This window comes from Gavia stellata, chromosome 12 (assembly GCF_030936135.1).
Source record: "Gavia stellata isolate bGavSte3 chromosome 12, bGavSte3.hap2, whole genome shotgun sequence".
Classification (NCBI taxonomy): Eukaryota; Metazoa; Chordata; class Aves; order Gaviiformes; family Gaviidae; genus Gavia; species Gavia stellata.
This window is the reverse complement of record NC_082605.1, coordinates 23,794,881-23,813,336: the sequence shown is the minus strand read 5'-3', so window position 1 is coordinate 23,813,336 and position 18,456 is coordinate 23,794,881. Positions and strand designations below refer to the sequence as shown.

General features: G+C 43.7%; 1 protein-coding gene across 1 annotated transcript; it reads right to left on the bottom strand.

Annotated features, from left to right (window-relative positions):
- Positions 1 to 518: 518 nt before the first annotated feature.
- EDEM1 (ER degradation enhancing alpha-mannosidase like protein 1) lies at positions 519 to 12,980 on the bottom strand. Its single transcript, XM_059823141.1, has 12 exons — positions 12,574 to 12,980; positions 12,431 to 12,503; positions 9,269 to 9,372; positions 8,262 to 8,433; positions 6,921 to 7,104; positions 6,216 to 6,390; positions 5,522 to 5,642; positions 4,879 to 5,049; positions 4,208 to 4,281; positions 3,063 to 3,159; positions 2,148 to 2,333; positions 519 to 1,302 (listed from the first exon to the last, which is right to left on the bottom strand). Exons 1-12 carry the CDS (start codon positions 12,978 to 12,980, stop codon positions 1,213 to 1,215), a joined length of 1,854 nt encoding a protein of 617 aa, XP_059679124.1. The 3' UTR covers positions 519 to 1,212.
- Between the last annotated feature and the right edge of the window lie 5,476 nt (positions 12,981 to 18,456).

Genomic DNA, 18,456 nt, shown 5'->3' with positions numbered 1-18,456 from the left:
CGCATACTGCAGGCTCAGACCTCTTACTGACTCCATCCCCAGGGTGAAACAGAGGCAGCCCCGTTACTAACTAAACTGACACTGAGAACAAATCCAGCCCACAAGTATTCTTTGGGATGAGCACAGCAGTTGATACTCTTCCAGTATCTTAGGGAGAAAAAAAGAAAAAAATGGAAAAGTCATCTCAGACATAAGTTCCTTTTTAAGTTACTTTGGGATCCACTGTATTTTGTAACCAGCTAATCAGAAATACTTTATCCACCTCCCCAAGCAAGATCAGTTTTTCCTGCTAGTGAAGAAAACTTAAGGCACTAACATATTAATGCTGTCAGGAATGTGAAATAGTTTGTTCTTCATGTACTGTTACACCAGTTCTTAGCAGCATCTCTCCTGAAAAGGCACTAGATACATGGCAAACAATGAAACTTTTGGAACTTCTGCTCAGCTAAGCTATATAAAGTTAGCTGCTTGGACAGCTGAGTGGCTTTGCAATTCCCCTTCCCTCCCGCCCTTTCCCTTACAAAAAAAGGCACCTGATTTGTTTTATTACTGGTTTCTGTAGCCACAGGCTCTTGCGACTGTGCAGTTCTATACAACTGTGTATATGAGGGATATCATGACTATACTGGTAGCTTCTTACATGATCAGGAGTTATCTTTGCAAGATACTATTCTAGATACAGCATTTTTGTTTCAGCAAAACCCACTACCAGTGGGTTCCTACCTGAGTAGTACTTAAGGTTGTGTATTGCTAGTCTGAATAATTCAATGATTAAACTTGGTGTAAGAAATTGCACTTTCCCATTCCTTCCCCAATCCCAAGATCATTTCAAATTAAATACTAGACCCTTTTCTAAAGGGACATTTGTAATACAGCTACAAAGAGGTAGCTAAGTGGCACATGCCAATTTCCTTTTGTGTTTTTTTTTTTTTTTTAAGGTATATTCAGCCTTCATTTGCAACAACATTTTTCATAGGAAGTCTTAAAACAAGAAATCTCTATTCAGGTGGCACATGGAGTTACCACAGTTCAGAAGACGGAACTCGTAAGAGAACTCGATCTCCCTCCATGTCCGTAATTGAAAACTAGCAAGCATGGGGGATACCCAAGTGACTCAGCATATGCAGGTGGGTAGCTGAAGAGGAGAGGAACGTCTACAGCCAAATCCCATGCTCCTCCTGACATACGATAAAAGTTACTCTGAAGAACCGTTCAGATCAAGCCCACCATTCGATCAATCTGTCTCATGTAGTTACTCTTCAATGGCAGTAAGTATCTCCTCTCATCGGGAACTCTGTTACACTGTTAACAAAATGAGAATATTTTTAAGAACTCAAATACGAAAACAGGCAATCCCATACCCTCTGTAATCCAGATTTCCTCCCAGTACAGTAAATTTTACGCAATAGCGCTTTTGGTCCCAACCCTCCCTCGCTCTTTGCAAACTTACAGCACAAAGCACATAAATGAACAGCAAGTGTTTCCTTAGTGCAGCCTGCAAGCTTCCCAATACACATCAAACTACTGCAGCTTGTTATTCAACTGAGACTTCCTTCACTATGACAACTGTGAATGTTTTTTAAAATAATGCTCTTTTTCTGCAGGACTGGGGGGAGGAGGAAAGGAACCAGGCTAGAACCTACTAGCAGAGATTTTTAAAAATCATGCTGTATTAAAAACATATCTGTTTTGGTTGGTGATAGGCACTGGATCCACAGCCCTGTACTCCACTGATGCCTAGCTAAGAAAGGTCACCTTTACATGCCTCAAAATCATTCTGAGGAGAAAAAGCTCTATTTAAATGACCCTCTGCTTTTCTCTTTCCCCATCACAGCAACACTGGAAGATTTTAAGGGCAAAGAAAAGGGGAAGATTAACAAAGAACAACCTAATCACTGCAAAATACTTAAAAGGGGACAGGTTTCACCTTCAACATAATCACTCTCACATTATCCTAATCCATTCATTCCACTACTGAAAGTGTTTTTTACAAGGGAGCTTCCAAGATACTTGACATTTTATAAAGGAAACACTGCAGAGCCCTAAAGTAACACTTCCAAATGGCTCTTTTTCTACTGCCTAACCCAGTTCAACATACATCCCTCCCCTCCAGCCACACAACCAGGAACACTCTGTGTATTCCTTACGTTAGAACTGAAGTTGACTGCCTTTAATTCGTTAGTTTTAATTTTCTCTGCGCTGTCCTCTTCTCCCGGGAGGATGTCTTGCCACAGTGAGTTACGAAAACGTTCATCCACAGACACAATATGTCCCTCAGTAGTAAACATGTACTTATTTCCAGATTTATGCAGTGGATTCTCTTCATCAAACAACTAAACAAGAGATGGGAGACAGCTATAGTACGTCTGCAACATTCTTCACATCAAGTTAAAACGCACAAATGCATTTGAAGGATCACACAAAAAGCATACCTTTTAGTGCTAAATGAGTAAGTACTGTTAGAGCAAATGGAAATAAATAGTCTTAATGCAAGGGATTTATTTTAACAGTTAAAAGGGGAAAGCAAAAGAAAAACTTCTCACACAACTTAAACTGCCTTTACTTTTCTAAGCTCCACTATGCAGGCATTCCTAGGCTGGCACCCACTGTTTCCATTCAGTCACAGATTTATTTGGTTTTCTATGCTAAAGGAGATTGAGAACAGCAGCTTAAGCAGTGTTGGCTCAAATACTTTCTCCTGTGACTGCCAAAGCCTGACGGGGAGAAATCAGAGGCTGCTGCGAGGCAAGCAAAATGGCTGCAAGCAGTGATTTAGCTTAGAGCTGAGCAGTAGCTTCCTTCAGTCTTGCTTCCTCTCCTTTCCAGCTCCCCGCCAAAAGAGCTGCCAGCTCTCCAGCCAGCAGCTGTCCAAACCTCCAAGAGCAGGGTAGGGTCAAAGAAAGAAGAACAGAGCATTCTCTGTTATACTCGGATACCTAAACCCCTCTCTTCCCCAGAGCACAGCACAGTTTCTAATTAACAGTGTCCTGTCTCCTCGCTGTGCCATGTTTGTGCATAGCGCATGCAAGACAGTATCTCTGAAGTGAAGAACATATACATACCAGGTACAAATATTTACATGTTTCACTGAGAAAAAAGCTCTCCATTCGATCTTCCTTTGTCTTCTCTACAACGTGGTGTAATGTGGCATAGCCGCACCTGCAAGATTTAAGATTAGTTTGGGTTTAGCTCCCATGCATTCTGATCTTAGAATCATAGAATCATTTAGGTTGGAAAAGACCTTTAAGATCATCAAGTCCAACTGTTAACCTAACCCTGCCAAGTCCACCACTAAACTATGTCCCTAAGCACCTCATCCACATGTCTTTTAAATACCTCCAGGGATGGTGACCCAACCACCTCCCTGGGCAGCCTGTTCCAGTGTCTGACAGCCCTTTCAGTGAAGAAGTTTTTCCTAATAGCCAGCCTAAACCTCCCCTGGCGCAACTTGAGGCCATTTCCTCTTGTCCTATCGCTTGGGAGAAGAGACCAGCACCCACCTCTCTACAACCTCCTTTCAGGTAGTTGTAGAGAGCAATAAGGAGATTCCTTAATGTCAGATCATTTCCATTGTCGCTAGGGGTGAAGTTAAAATGGAACAAGTCTCTTTTACAAGTAAGCACTGATTTTTGGTTTCTGGTATTCTGATGAGACTGTAACCATTGACCCTGCGGTTCACCTATTCCATCGTGCAGATTTATTAAGAGTCTCTCAAAGAAGGAAGATTCTCACAAGGCACTCCACACAGAACAGGCAATTTCCCCATACTGAGCACGTGAGAAACCCAGGTCTGGAAGCCTGATCTCATGGAAAGGTTTCTTCCCAAGCTACCTACTCTTCCTTCCCACCAACACTTAAATGATGAAGCTGCAAGCTGTCACACAATGCACTTGTAATTCTTTCAGTCAACCCCCTACACAGCATATGAATCCCAATTAACCACAGAATGGTGCTGGTTTATACTGTCCTATGGTTAGTAGTAGGTAGTTATAAAATTCTGAAGGCATAAAGTCATCACTGGACTATGATTTCATTTTCAGATGAGAAAGAAAGAACTGCTCGATAAATAAATCATCACTTGCGGCTTTCACGGAGGGTTGGGTTTGCTGGTTTACCTACATCTGGCAGATTGGATTCTATATAATATTCATGTAATAGAATGTATGTATATAGCAGTGAGAGAAGACAAAAAACATTGAAGACTGACTTTGCTTTTGTATATTTTTCCAAACTCTGCAGAATATCCATTCCCACATGAAGGTAAAATGGGTTCTTTGTGGCCTAAATAAGGAAGATAGACAAGAGTTACAGTCAGCAATTTCAAAATCTTGTAAAAATAACACTTACAACAAAGGCCTAGTAGTATCAGATTCTCATGTATTACAGTAAACTTATCTTTATAGGAACATGACTTAGATTTCTCTGTGCAAGCTTCTCACATTTGCTTTGGTGCAAATCCTAATAAAACTTGTAGTAAATTCAAACTCTTTGATAGCTTTCTTGCAGCCAGAGTTATTTTCGTTTACTTTATCTTCTGCCAGCTGGAGGCTGTGCCTAGACAATATAGCGAGGAAAGCTGCGGTGCATTTACTTCAACAATTTCTTGTGACAAGAAGTCACAAGTCTCTACCTTGTGAAAATCGGCCAACTATTTTTTGAAAAAGTTATTTAGTCTCATTTTTAGTCTTATAAAAAAGGCTACTTTTTAAGCAAATGACATAGCAACTACATTGCATACCAACCTAGTGCCTAAACAGAGACCTCCGTATAAGAACAGCAAATTTTAGCAGGCCAGAGGCTAGGGGCAGAAAAAGTGACTTTCTGAACAAAACCATTTTTTGCCAAAACATGAGCTGTAAGCTCAGAAAAGTCAAGTACCTGATAAAGAAGATATGTGGATTCCACTAACTCTGGCCTCAGTGGATAAAAGGGAACATCGGGTGCTTGCAGTTGCCAGTTGTATCTTTCTGGGAGAGCTCCGTATCGTTTCCATATGGCATAATAAAAAGCATGGAGACAAATTGCATCTTCCACATCTCCTATCAATACCTAGGCATAACAACAGCCGTAAACATGCATGCTTAATACTGCAAGCCAGCAAATTGCTTCCCGCTCTCTATAAGAACGTGCCATATAATAAAACACTCCCCTCATAGGGGAGACAAAAAAATAACCCAACCCAACAAAAAAAAAAAAAGAAGCCAATGCATTAATTCCTTCGCACTAAAAGCTTTAGTGGAGCTCAGCCTCACAGCACGGTATACAAATGCTGAGGTTAAATGAGAAAAGTTAAAAGTATCTCAAATCTAGCAGAGAGCAGGCCAGGCCTTCCAATATTGTTATGCTGATGCAGAAGCCAAACAGCCCTAAGACTCTCTTATCAGAGCGGCCAGATGTAAAGCCACGGGTTGAAGCTCATCTCAGAAGAGATGCTTAGACTCATTCACAGCCTAGGATTAGAATGAGCCTTTCTGACACCCCTCTGCTGTGTTGTTTGCTCTTTAACAGAATGGAAGTTTACCTGTAGTCCAGGAAAAAAGGCTTGCAAAGAGTCAATCCATGTGTTCATCAGCTGTCCTGTGAACATGTTTACATTAACGTACAGAGGAGGGTCACCTTCACCTTCATTGCAAGCTTCTCGACTGCCAAGTAACAATAAACATGTGTAAAATATTCATTTTTTTAGAAGAACACAATGCACGTTTCATTTCACAGCACTGCCACCAGCAAAGAGAATGAACCACAGATTTGTCATGCTAGGCTCAAAGTGATTTTGAAAAGAACCAAAACATCAGTCATGCTCTCGAAAAATTTATTCATAAGGTTATGTACATCATATCCTAAAGTTATGTCAGCAGAATCTCTACTAAAAAGTCATTCTAGGTAAGATCAGGCCTTAAGTACTAAACCAGCCAATTTAATACATTTCCTTTGCAGCTCTACAGCCTTCTCTCAGCCTAACATTTACTAACTTGGACGGTAACCAGATTAGCTTCTTTGCACCAATAACGCTGTACAGATCAGCTGACTAAGGAGCAAAGGGAGAGTTAAAATTTATTTCCACAGTGACTACCACAGAAATAAGATTTTGTTTTTTAAAGGAAAAAAGAGAACACAGGTTTTTTTAGAGTATGACACAAAACACTATACAATCTCTCATACCTTGCTGGAGTATTCATTGCTTAAGGAATTGATACTCATATGAAATAACATACCCTCTTCTTAAGTGGTTCTGAATGTTCCGATAAGCATCATTGAACATCTCCAAGTCTTCCTTTTCTCCAAAGAGGATGTAAGACTTCAGAAGGTATTCATAGAATGAATCCGACCCTGCTCCCAATCCACTTTGCTTTCCAACCCAATGACCAGTTTGAATATTCACAACATTTCCTTTCAGAACAGACAAGAAGTTTAGTCTAAAGTTGCCAAGTACATCAGAGAAAAATAATCAAGAACCAGAACTTAGAAATACTACATCTTCACAAAGTCTTAAGGAGGAATGATCAAAGATTACTATCAAAATAAAGTGTTACAGTGCACTTATCCAAGGAACTAGCACACACATGCACTTGTTTTAAGTACTTTTAGTCATCTGCCAATCTAAATTACATTAATGGGGATACAAATGCAAGAACTTCAGTTTCATTTCCCAGTTTCATGAAAAATTTGTCTTTGGAAACCTGTGCCCTAAGAAGTCATGCAGATACTCCATTTTTCTTACGAAATTACAAAGTGCCATTTGGTCAACACAAACCGCGCGTACACAAGGAGAGCATGACTTAACAGCCAGAGAGGAAGCAGATCAACGAAGTTTACAATATGTGAAAGAAACCTGTAGCATAACGGTGTTCTGCTACGGGAGACTGAGGTAGGTTAAAACACAGAGCCAGTCAATATAGCATCTCCTCAGAGGAGATTACCTAGCAGTCCGGTGTTATTGCTCCTGAGACTCCAGAGTGCTTTGACAGCTCTCCTGGCCACCCATTCAAATGTGGAATCGCCAAGCAGCCTGCTAAGGATTCCAAACTCCACCAGCAAGGAACCGGCTCCCGCAGTACAAGTTTCATTATTGCTGTCTGGAGGTACCCCCTTCTTCAGATTGACCTGTGAAGCAGGCAGAGAAAGTGCTAACAGCAAGAAAGTAGGCTGCACCTCATACAGCTGTGCTCTCATATGCAGTCGTATATTTATTATAAAGCCTTTTTATTAGTTTTCGCAATATGTAGCATGCAGTTAGAAAGCCAGCATATCACCGCTTGGTCAGAAAGCTTTCCTGAAGAATTCCTGAAATTCATCTTCCAACTTTATAACATCATGCTCAAGGCAGGCAATCCTAATTTTGCTACTCTTATACTTGCTAATCCTTCCAAATTTCAGTCCGCTTTTTCATCATTTCTACTAAACATTCGGATTCTTCCAACGGTGATGCAAATACTGTTCCCCTCATTTAGTGCTCTTGAAGCCAAGAGTTTCCTCAGTGAATGCTCCTCAACTTCCCCACGGAACAAAATGCTGAAGGGAAGTTACACCACCCTCAGCTGCTTTACCAGACTCTGAACAGAAGTGAAAGTTCATGTTTCTACAGCCTGACAGGTCTGGAGGAAAAGCAGTGCTGCTGTCCCCAGAAATCAAAAGCAGTCAGGCAAGTGCTAATTAGTTTTACAGTTTAGAGTTGTTCCACTAGAACTGGTATCCTTCTCCTTGCGACCTGCACCTGCTCAAAACAAGAGGATGCAGTATTCAAGAATACTGCAGTACTCTGGAGTACTCGCTGAGCAGTATTTGAGAAAATTACAAATTCCAAGCCCAGTACAACAGTTTTATTTTATCACAATTATCTCAGTACCAAGTCACCAATAAAGTCACTTTCCTAGGCTATTTGCCTTTACAGTGTTTCTTCTTAACCTTCTTGATGACAGCATTGTTTGTTGCTGGATGATATACAGGAAGAAAGCGCAGGGCATGTTCCAGCCAAACAGCACGGAAAAAAAATTACTACTGACCCATACACAATAATATAAATAGAATGAAGAAACAGCATAAAGAAAACATTTACTGGACATAAGGAGCAACTTAAGTATCGTCCACGTCACCATAACTTAGTACAGTTTCCCCCCCACGCCATTTTAATGTAACTTAAAGCAGGTTCAATACCCCAAGTGCAGCTATAAAGGCACACACAGGGCATAGAATTCGAGCTGTAGGACAGGTGTATTACCTCTTTTAGATTATTTCCCCACTGTACTGATGCACTCACTTACACGAGGATATGGGATTCCAGTTTTGGTGTTCTCAAAGGCTGGAAGTAGTCTCACTGCTAGGTCACGAGCCATATGCAACAGTTCATTGTCATAATCCTTAATGGTCATATCACCAAAAGGCTGTTTGGTATCTGTAATTATTATGTGGGCAGAAAGCAGGCTTCCCAAAACCCTGTGGGAAAAGGAAAAGGTCTTAAGTTTTTAAATCTGATCTGGACCTAGTTCTTCAGCTAAACCCTTACCAGTATCATGTTTAACAGAAGTATTATTTTGTGCACCTTACAGGCACTACAGAAAGAGATCTGCTTTTTTCCCCACCAGTAGTGAAAACATCTAGAAGTCATGTTGCTTGTCACCCACAGTTATCCCAAAATCCAGTTCTGCAAAATTTACCTAACCCAGTAGCTCCTTACAACACATCAAGTCTATTTATGAGTGAAGACCTCCTTGCCCCTGCAAACAGTAGTAAGGTTGTTATGCAAACTTAGTATTCAGAAAAAAGAAAGCCTAGCCAAGTTAAGCAGCAATTGAATAAACACGGTTTAAGATATTCAGAAAATGAAGCCATTTAAAATCAGACAGTATCTTAAACTCATCTCTAAGACAGACAGGCCTGGTTTTCATCTAAAATGAAAGTGAAAGCATGCAGAAGGTCCATGGAAGAAAACCAAAACAGGGAAAACCTGTCAGCAGGGTTGGTTGTGCACAGATCTGAGTCTCCGCTGCAAGAGCAACAACAAAGAAGTAGGAGTCTGCAAGCCAAAGACAGCTGAGACTACCGTTGTATCACCGCTTTAAGTCACATGTGACTCATTAAAATTGTTTTAATTATGAAAGGATGGAATATTTTCATAAAAGGTTAAAAAACAACTTACTCAAGGAACAATTATGGAATAAAGCCTACCAAAGACACCCTTATCAATGTTTTTACTTTGGTTCTCCCGTATACGCACACCAAGTCTTTAACCTTGTTACTGTGTTAAAGACAGAAACTTAGAGCGACTTACCTGATTGTTGCCTCAAAAACTTGGACCGTTGAGTCTTTATCAAATGAAACCGTGTCAATCACCAACTTCACTGCCTTCTGGAATTCTGAGGAGTTTCCCATTACCTTTTACATAAAAACAAAGCTATTTTATCCAATTGTTGCTTCAGAAGAGGGTTGGGGAAGAGAACATCAAGTTCACATTTTAGACCAACAGTCATATTAACTAGATACAGAACAGAGTACTTAAAGCTCCTGCTAAAAAGACTTTCCAGAAAGTTACCCATTCTAGTGACACACAGAAGTGCATTTTTTTAAAAAGTATGTTAAAACGGAGAAATCCACAAAGATTTTTTTTGTCCATTTTACTAATCTATGCACTCATGTACTCTTTCACCCCCAACATCAGCATTGTGGGTGATCTCTTAGAGCAGCAGTCTAAAAACTCTTAAGATCTAGCACACTGAGTGTTTTTAACAGCTTAAACCATCAGTTTAAGAGTTAGGTTTAGCTTAAAAGGTAACACAACTTGCAGAACAATGAAGTCCGATTTGACCTTTATTTGACATGGGGAGTCCAACCTTTGGGCCTTTGACTCAACACCGCATGCCATGCCATGCCCAAGAGCGCCTTCATGCCAGTTTTCTATATAACCCTAGCAATTGATTTCCACTATATCCAGAGACAGATGTAAATTCAGCCCCAGCTTCAAGAAAGCAGGAGCGTGGAAGGAAAACACAGGTTCCCACTTGCCTAAGTTCATGACAAGGCTGGGTGTACAGGGAACGTACCTAGCTCTTTAACCGTCAAAGCACCACGTGCCAGCCAGCCTGCTCTTTCCATTACCCAGACCTAGTGGGAAAGCATTCACATGCTTGATCTGAGCAGATGAAGAGCAAAACAGGCTTTCTCCACACAGAAGCTTCCGAAACACAACAGACTCTAAGAACCAGAAGTTTTGTATTTGAGAAAAAAAAGTTATATCCTACCCAAAAGGTATGGATAGGACACTGAGCCAGTGGTGAACAAGGACAGGAAGGCAACTGTTTAGCCAACACACCATCAGCCACGTAGCCCGGATCCCTAACTGCTGTTTCAGTTAAAACCAACGTTTTCCTCACTTCCTGCTTTCAGTTCTGTTCATTCCTGCCACGTTCAGTTAAAGAGCTGAAACCTCCTCAGCGCAGAGCTGCAATTCCGTTGTACCATTCGGAAGTATTCTACAACCCGAAGCGCACGTATAGTACTTGCACACGCTACCTTCTCCACAAGAAGAAACACACTATGGATCCTGTGCATCAATGGGCCCTGACCGCATGCCAGAAGGCCAAGAATCTGCCCTGGCTGCAAAAATGAGACTATGAAACATAAGGAGGTTACTAAATATGCATAAGGAGTTCAAGGAAGGGGCTCTTCTCCATGATACCATGCTACTGGTACTACCAACATAACACTAAGTTGATTCTCGCATTACCTTCAAATTTTATCAGAAATGCATACGATGGTCTATTTTAGCAGGCGAGAAGCAGCTGTACAGCTTTTCCCCTCCTTCCTTTCACCATTCTTCATACAGACTTACATGTCAGTCAGGCCCTCTCTGCCAAGCAAAATAATCAGAGCTCTTTCAGTCGTCTTGAACAAGATGAACTCTCCTCCTGACGTATCTCTCAACAACCCATGCAGATTCCAGCTCAAATCCACCCCTCCTGAACACCAGAGCATGGCAGTATTCCAAAAGAGATCTCACCTGAGCCATAGCGAAGATCTCCAAAATGTCCTCCATCTCTTCTGGAAATCTCTCCTGATACATCCCCATGTACTCTTATCCTTCCCCGCATGCTGATATACACCCAGCACCACCTTCTCCTCAGAAGTGAAGGATTTAACAACCTCTCACTTACAAACTGTTAGACCTTGTGCTGCATATTGCCGAGTTCATTACAATTTTAATTGGTTCCTCACGATGTCATCTGACCTGCTCTTCATGTTAAGAATTGATCTCTATTTCTATCAGCGGCTCTGCATGTAACATCAGCACTTTCTGCATTAACAACGTTAACACACAAAGACTACACAGCATTGGTCCCATGGCAGGTCCTTGGAAAACACCATGGAGTTAACTCCCTCTACTTTGAAACTTTCTGTTGCCATCTTCTTTCAACTTTTCACCAAGTTTCTCTACGAAGTACTCCCCTTCTTCAGCTCCACTAACTTTTTCCTTTTTTTAAAACGTGGAGCTGATTCAAGATACCAGATCTACTGTGGTTGTAAATTCAACCTCAGAGCAAGGGACAATACTGGTGTTGTTCAGTACCCAGGCAGATGAACCTAGCAAGACCCATCTTCAAGAGACCACTGAATAAATTGACGCTGTACTACATCCGCATTTTCCCCTTTAACTCCTTCCCCAAGGTCCGCTCCAGCACGCTGCCTGCTGTCGAGGTGACAGCCCACAACACGCTCCCACCTCACCCCAACCACCCCATGACCGAGACGTGCAGTTTCACAGCCCTTCTAAACAAAGCTCCGTGCCCGAGAGCAAGCTTTGACCCCCAGTTTGGGTGGGACACCAGGGCTGGGAATAAACCACCTGGTGAACCGCAACAGGCACCCGTTTGGGGGCTAACAGAACGGAACAAGCGAGACGCATGCGTGTTCAGCAGCATCTGGGGCTTCTCATCTCTCAAAGCCTCTCATCAACCAACTTCGGCCTTTCAGGCATTAATATCCATATCCTGCTAAGGCACTGCCTTCAGAGTTTAATTAGCAGAAGAATTACTCTTTGGCAACGCACCCCAGCTACGCTAATGTACCTTTAAACTAATATGCAACACTGGGTTTGCCCTCTCCAGCTGCTGGCAGGAACCTCCAGCACTAGGTGCTCAAGGAAGGTGAGGACGAGGCACTGCGGGACACGGTTTAGTGGGCATGGTGGGGTTGGGGTGATGGTTGGGCTTGATGGTCTGACAGGTCTTTTCCAACCTTAGTGATCCCGTGATTCCCCCCTGAGTACATTTAACGGGGCGAGGCAGCAGCCCCGGAGCCTTCCCGTGCAGCAAGGCAGGGCCACGGCAGCTGGGCGGACCGAGGCCTTCCCTCGGGGCCGCCGGCGCGAAGCCTCGCTAAGAGCTGCCGGGCAGCGCCCGGCCAGGGCCGGCTGCGGGGGCGCCCCCCCGGGACTCACCGCCAGCGTGTCCAGCGCGTCGATCAGCGTCAGCGAGTAGTTTCCCAGGACGTCGTTGATGTTGAGGTTGGAGCTGGAAGAGAAGAGCCGAGCGTCAGGCCCCGCCGCGCCCGGGCCCGGCCACACCCCGCCCGGCGACTCACGGGTCGTGGCGGTCGGGGCCGCGGCCGCGGCAGTGGAGGGGGTCGAGCTCGTCCCGCGGGAAGGCGTGCTGCATGTAGCTGTCGTAGCCGAAGACGAACATCCCGCGGGCGGCGTCGCGCAGCCGGGCCCGCAGCTGCGGCGGGAAGGCGCCGCTGTACCGCCGCTCGTACTCGTCACCCCCCGCCGCCCCGCCGCCGCCGCCCCGCCGCAGCAGCGAGCCCCAGTGCGAGGAGCCGGGGCCGGCGGCGGCGCCCGGCGGGCCGAAGGCGGCGGGCGGCGGCGGGAAGGGGAAGGGGAAGGGGCGGCGCAGGCAGAGGCCGGGCGCCAGCGCGGGCAGCAGCGCCAGCAGCGCCTGCAGCCCCAGCCTCAGCAGCAGCAGCCCCAGCACCAGCGACCGCCATTGCATGGTCGCCCGCGCGCCGCGCGCATAGTTTAAAGGGGCCGCCCGCTCCCCCGCCCGCCCGGCAGCCCCCGCCGCGCTCCTCCGCGACGCGACTCCTTTAACAGCGGAAGGGAAACACGGGCTGCGGCCGGCACAGGCCCCGCCCCGCCCCGCTCCTATTGGGCGAGGCGATCCGCAGGCGGGACCAGTCTTCGGTCATTGGCCGCGCAGCGGCGTCACTCACGGGCCGAGGCCCGCCGAGCCTTAAAGGGCCGGGGCGAGGTGGGCGCCCGGGGCTGTCGTGGCACGGCCCGCGGGCGGGACGCCGAGAGGCGGCGGCGGCCCCGCCCGGGCGAAGGGGTCAGGGCTGGGCCGGGTCTAACCCGGGCCTGGCACCCGCGGGCTCACCGGGCACCCCTCAGGGGAGGCGGAGAACCCACCACAGCGCTGCCCGGCGGGGCGCCTCGCCGCCTTCAGGGATAAGGTGAAGAATGGGAAACGAGAGTTTTTCCAAACAAAAAAAAAAAAACAAAACAACAATTCCAGTCAAGTTTGTGATCAATTCCTCCAGCTGCTAGCACAGCCCAGGCCCACTTACCCCACAGACGGCGTCAGGAGACCCTCGCTGTGACCAAACACCGGCGGGGAGCAATCCTCCCTGCTGAGGGGAGGACGAGCCTTCCTCCCGGCCTGAGGGAGAGAGAGGGCAGGAGAGAAGGCAGCCGCCCAGAGGAAGCCAGGCCGTGCTCTTGGGCCATGAAAGCAGGGCAAGATGGATGCAGGGCAGGACTACAGCAGCGCCGAGCACATGGCGAGCCAGCCTTGGATGCGGCACTGGAAGAGAGCAAGGAACAAGCTCCAAGGCAGCGGGAGTTTTGAGAAAGCAGCATAAATAGAAAAGCTGACAAATGCCACTTGCAAATTGTAGATATGAAAGTGACAGTAGAGTCAGGCAGCACTGGTAAAAACAAAACCCCTGGTAAAAACAAAACCCCTCAAAGAGAGTGAAAAGAACAGAAAGTCGGTGAAGAAACTACAGCTGGGGGAGGTAAAGAGGAGACACACATCCCTGAGCTACCCCAGAAACCTTAACAGCATCACTGGTAACTGTGGTTGTAAGCGTGACTGCTTTATCGCTGAACTAAGGACTAGTGTTCACTCTAGCATTGCATCCTTTTACCAAGAAAGTCCATGACCTGTTACGAAGAAATCTGATAGAAATAATATGAAAAATCCCTATGCAGGGAAAAAAAAAAAAGACTGTTATCATACATAGGCAGACAACCAGACAATGATTTGTCTTCAGCCTGTCTTTTATACTTTCAGAAGTCAGATCTTGCTCTTTGTTTTCCATTCTTTGCAACAGAAACAATAGAATTAAGAAAAAATAAAAAAAAAAAAATCACAATTCAGCAATCCATCAAGACTTCTGTATGCTGACCCCTGTTAAAGTCCTCTAGCCTGTTCAAACACAGCAGCCTCAGGTTGCTCTTCCAATTCCTTTCCTCAAACTGTGGAATTCATGTATCTTTTAAATGTTTTTCCCGTTATGCACCAGAAATACTGTTATTCTCACCAAGAAGGGGATTCATTTATTGCCTCTAAAAAAAATGAGAATTCCTCATTGTTGAAAAGACGGAAATACCTTTCCACATCCCAAGGTAACACCATTATATAGAAGCAACTTAGTTTACTTCATTCTGAGACTCTTATGAGAATCAAGTTTAGCTTTAAATTTCACACAACAGCTTTTTCTTTCTCTACTCACGTATTTCCTTTGTTTCTTGAGTAATATGGTTTATGAACTTCTACCCAATAGGTCTTTCCAGAGAGAAACACAAATGAGACCAACAAGTGTTTTCAGCATGTAAAGCAAAGCCGTAATCAGAAATTATAGATTCACAGACCGACTATTCAGAAAGTTGCCCCCCACTGAACACAAGGCTTACGGCCACTCTCTCAAGATGAAGTTAATCGTTAACGCTCCTACGGGTTTCCACAGAAACCACTCTGCTAACACACAGCACACACTGACTAAGCATCAACCAGGCAACAACATTCAGCTTTTTTTTTTTTTAAATGAAAACATGAAATTTAGAACCATTTAGAATTAGCCTCATTCATATACTCAAGATCACCGCTTTATTACTGTTCAAAATGTGAAGTTTCCTAATTAGGCCAGGAAAGATTTCTTGAATTTACTACTTGAATGTATCTGCCTACATGTAAGTGATACCACCTACTCCCTTCATTGTTAGAAGAGAGCTTCAAGGAGTCAACCTGTTTGCTCCTTTCACAAATGATCTAAAGAACTAAATTTTAGCAGAGATGTGTTTAGTTTAGCTTGAGTTTAACAATGTTTCCCACAATTTGGTAATGAGGGCTTCTTATATATTTCTAACAATAATAAAAGCAGCTGTACTACTACAGATGAATATGCAAAAGAATGGTTTTCAACAACACTTTATTGAAGCACTTCAAAATGATCACAATGATAGATGTTGCCTTTAACAGAACAAAACCTGTAATGTCATAATTAAAAGGCACTAATCCTGGCACAAAGGTCTACTTACCCACCTTCCACTGTGACGGAAATAAAAACATCAAATATTATACTTCTCCTTTAAAAGAGTATGTGCATACCCCCTTTGAGTGCCATTCCGTGTTTGTCATTTAAGTGACACGTAAAAGAAATTCCCCGATGTTTCACCAAGGCATACTTAAACGTTCAGCTTCTGTAGTCCTAAAGCAATAGACTACGCATTGAAGGTTTATGATTTAGTGAGACAAGTCATTCTACACTCACGTTTTGGGAATAAAAGTCCTGAAGCACATACCAGTCTCAGGCATTCACGCATTACTTCTCCTTTAACACGATTCATTGCTTTGCTGTTTGTCTAACCGGCAATACACCGCTCTTAGCAAGGTAGCTTAAATAACCCGATTTACACGCCGCTATTTAGAATTCACACAGCTTGCTCTAGTCAGGGTCAGTGCAAAAGCAAGCCAGCCGGGAGCAGTGCTGGGGCATGCTACCGGGAGGAAGCGCATTTCCTTCACATTCAGTAAACACGCACAAAGCAAATCATGACATGCCATTGCACAGCCACAGTAACTATAAAATTAAACCTTAGAAAAGTTAAAAGCTTGATAATCCAGCTAAGTCATACTTCAAGTTATTATAGATCCCTGCACAACATTACTATATTAATTTAACCAGAGACACTGTTTAAGGCATTTTCTTTGGCCTCCTTTCTTCTACCAGAAAGTGAAGATTATGTGGTTTTCTATGTCAGCATCCAAAAAGGACCGTCTTTCCAACCTGTTTTCAGAAAGATCCAAAGAGAAAACACAAATCGATAAGACACTAGATTATTAGTTCCACAGATCATGAAACAGCTCCACATTTGTGCATTTTTCATGTTGCCAACTGGTAGGACAGAATTGCTCTGTGCTACTGCTAAAACACTCAGCTGTACTTGGGGTGATGATGAGAATTATGCTGCACTGTAATTGCACTTAAAGAAACCACCATCCACCCTAAAGTTGATAGGGCATTAACACTCCAAGGAAAACTTTCACACAGCCTGGCACGGTGGGGGCACACACAAACATTTCTTCCCAGTCTAGTCTAGAGACATGCTGCTCTATGATCAGTAAGAGTGATCACTTGTACTGAACAAAACCAACAACTATTTAGAGTTGACGGCTATTTTAAATCCTCAGGACACCATACAATACCAACATGTCATGAGGTCATAAAGATATGACTGGTGTCTAACTCGCATGCATATTCATGACTCTCTGGCTCAGTATTTGCCTTTTCATAAGACCCAGTTTTCTTAATATGCTAACAGTCAAGGCCTACTGCAGATACATCAGAAGAGTTTCAGGTCTACGGCTGTTGATGTTAAGTACAATAATTTCTGTTACTAAAATGCATCCCCAAAAGCAACTTCTGTTAAGAGAATGGAAGTTTAATCAGACTTTTTGCTGTCCAGGCTCACTACAGAGCCTGAGACAAGTAATCATCATGAGAGATTACACTGGCCCAACAGATTTCTAGAAGCAGAGCACAGCTATAGCATCCAAGTTCAGCAGACAACACTGCCAATGCCTATCTTAGGCTCCACACCTTTACTAGAATAGAAAAAGTTTAACCTTGGACTTAACTGTGCCAGATGAGGTTTTTTTTCAGGCCAAGGCTGAAAGGTGGTGAGAACAGTCTTTTCTGGAAAAGAAAAGTCTGGTGAGAACAGACTTTCTCTGGAAAGACTTACTAGACTTCCCTTCTGTTTCAAAATGAAGGTAGCTGGCAAGTTAATCAAGCCCTGAAACAGAAAAAGTGTAATCCTCTGCACTGGATTCTAAAAGTCTCTTCAAGGTCTACGTTTCTGCCACGTGAGTGACTAGAGGCATCTGGAAGAACAGTACAAGAACAGCTGTGAAAACCTAGGTGGAGTCATTTCACGAAGTAAAACAAATGTACTTTTTAGGGTACGCACATCATAGGTGGCCAGTGTAGCTCTCCTTGCTATTTACATTTAGAATTAGAAATTATTACTTCAATACAACCTCAAGCAATCAGCTGTTGGCCAAGTTCACACCACAGCTGATTTAAGTGGTTCGTACTGGTATCAGACCAACCATGGTGACAAATCTCACAGCAGTAATACTGTTTTCAGATTTTGCATCTAGAGGCATTTTGCTTTGAATGTTAACTCCAGGTAGCTTGTTTTGCATGCAGGAAACTCCCATCAACTGAAGAAATATGCACATGATCTTTCACTCAAGAATTCATTAGTCCTTCCCAACAGCAGAGTTACACGTGAAGGATGCTAACTGATGAGTTCTCAGGCTGAAAAACTAACCTGTTACAGCTCAGTAAGTTTGAAAGCTTACATGGCAGCAGGCCATGAATAGAAGACATCCAATTTGTTACCATTACTTGGAAGATGTTGACATACGGTACTGTAAGTTAATCAGTGACCTAAGAGAAATTAATGCAACGAAGTATTTGGGAAGAATAGTCAGTGTAACTTCAGATTAAAATCCTGACAGATTTTGTTCAAGACCTCAGTCAATGAAAGCCTCACTTCCCAATGAGATAAGAATCTTTACGGTTTAATTGGCAGTGAATGATCAGGCACTGCTAGATCCGACACTTGTGCTAGAAAAGCAAAGCTTTTACTCTACACTTGATGAGAAGAAACAAGCTTGTAAACACATGCATTTTTCTCCTGAAAACAGGCTGCCCCTACTTAAAGACCCTTCAGCTGACTGGTGCTTTTCATTAACATACAAAAGCACTGAAGTCTGCTGAGACTGACTAACTAAGCTTGCTCATGTAAACTGAGAAAGCCCCAGGCCTGAAAGTAGTTTTACAAGCATTTCACTTGAACATTTGAACCACAAAACGTAAAGCAGCTCAGGTATTTACCGAGCCTTCTTCCCCCACTGTAATCTTGTGGGAGAGAAGACAGACATCCCATTGCCATGA

Excerpts from the sequence above, each read along its gene's own strand:
- EDEM1 (XM_059823141.1), bottom strand. The coding sequence starts at position 12,980 with ATGCAATGGCGGTCGCTGGTGCTGGGGCTGCTGCTGCTGAGGCTGGGG. Across the intron at positions 6,391-6,920 it reads CAATAACACCGGACTGCTAG|GAAATGTTGTGAATATTCAA; the intron begins GTAATCTCCTCT and ends CTGTTCTGAAAG. Across the intron at positions 4,282-4,878 it reads CCACATATCTTCTTTATCAG|GCCACAAAGAACCCATTTTA; the intron begins GTACTTGACTTT and ends TTCCTTATTTAG.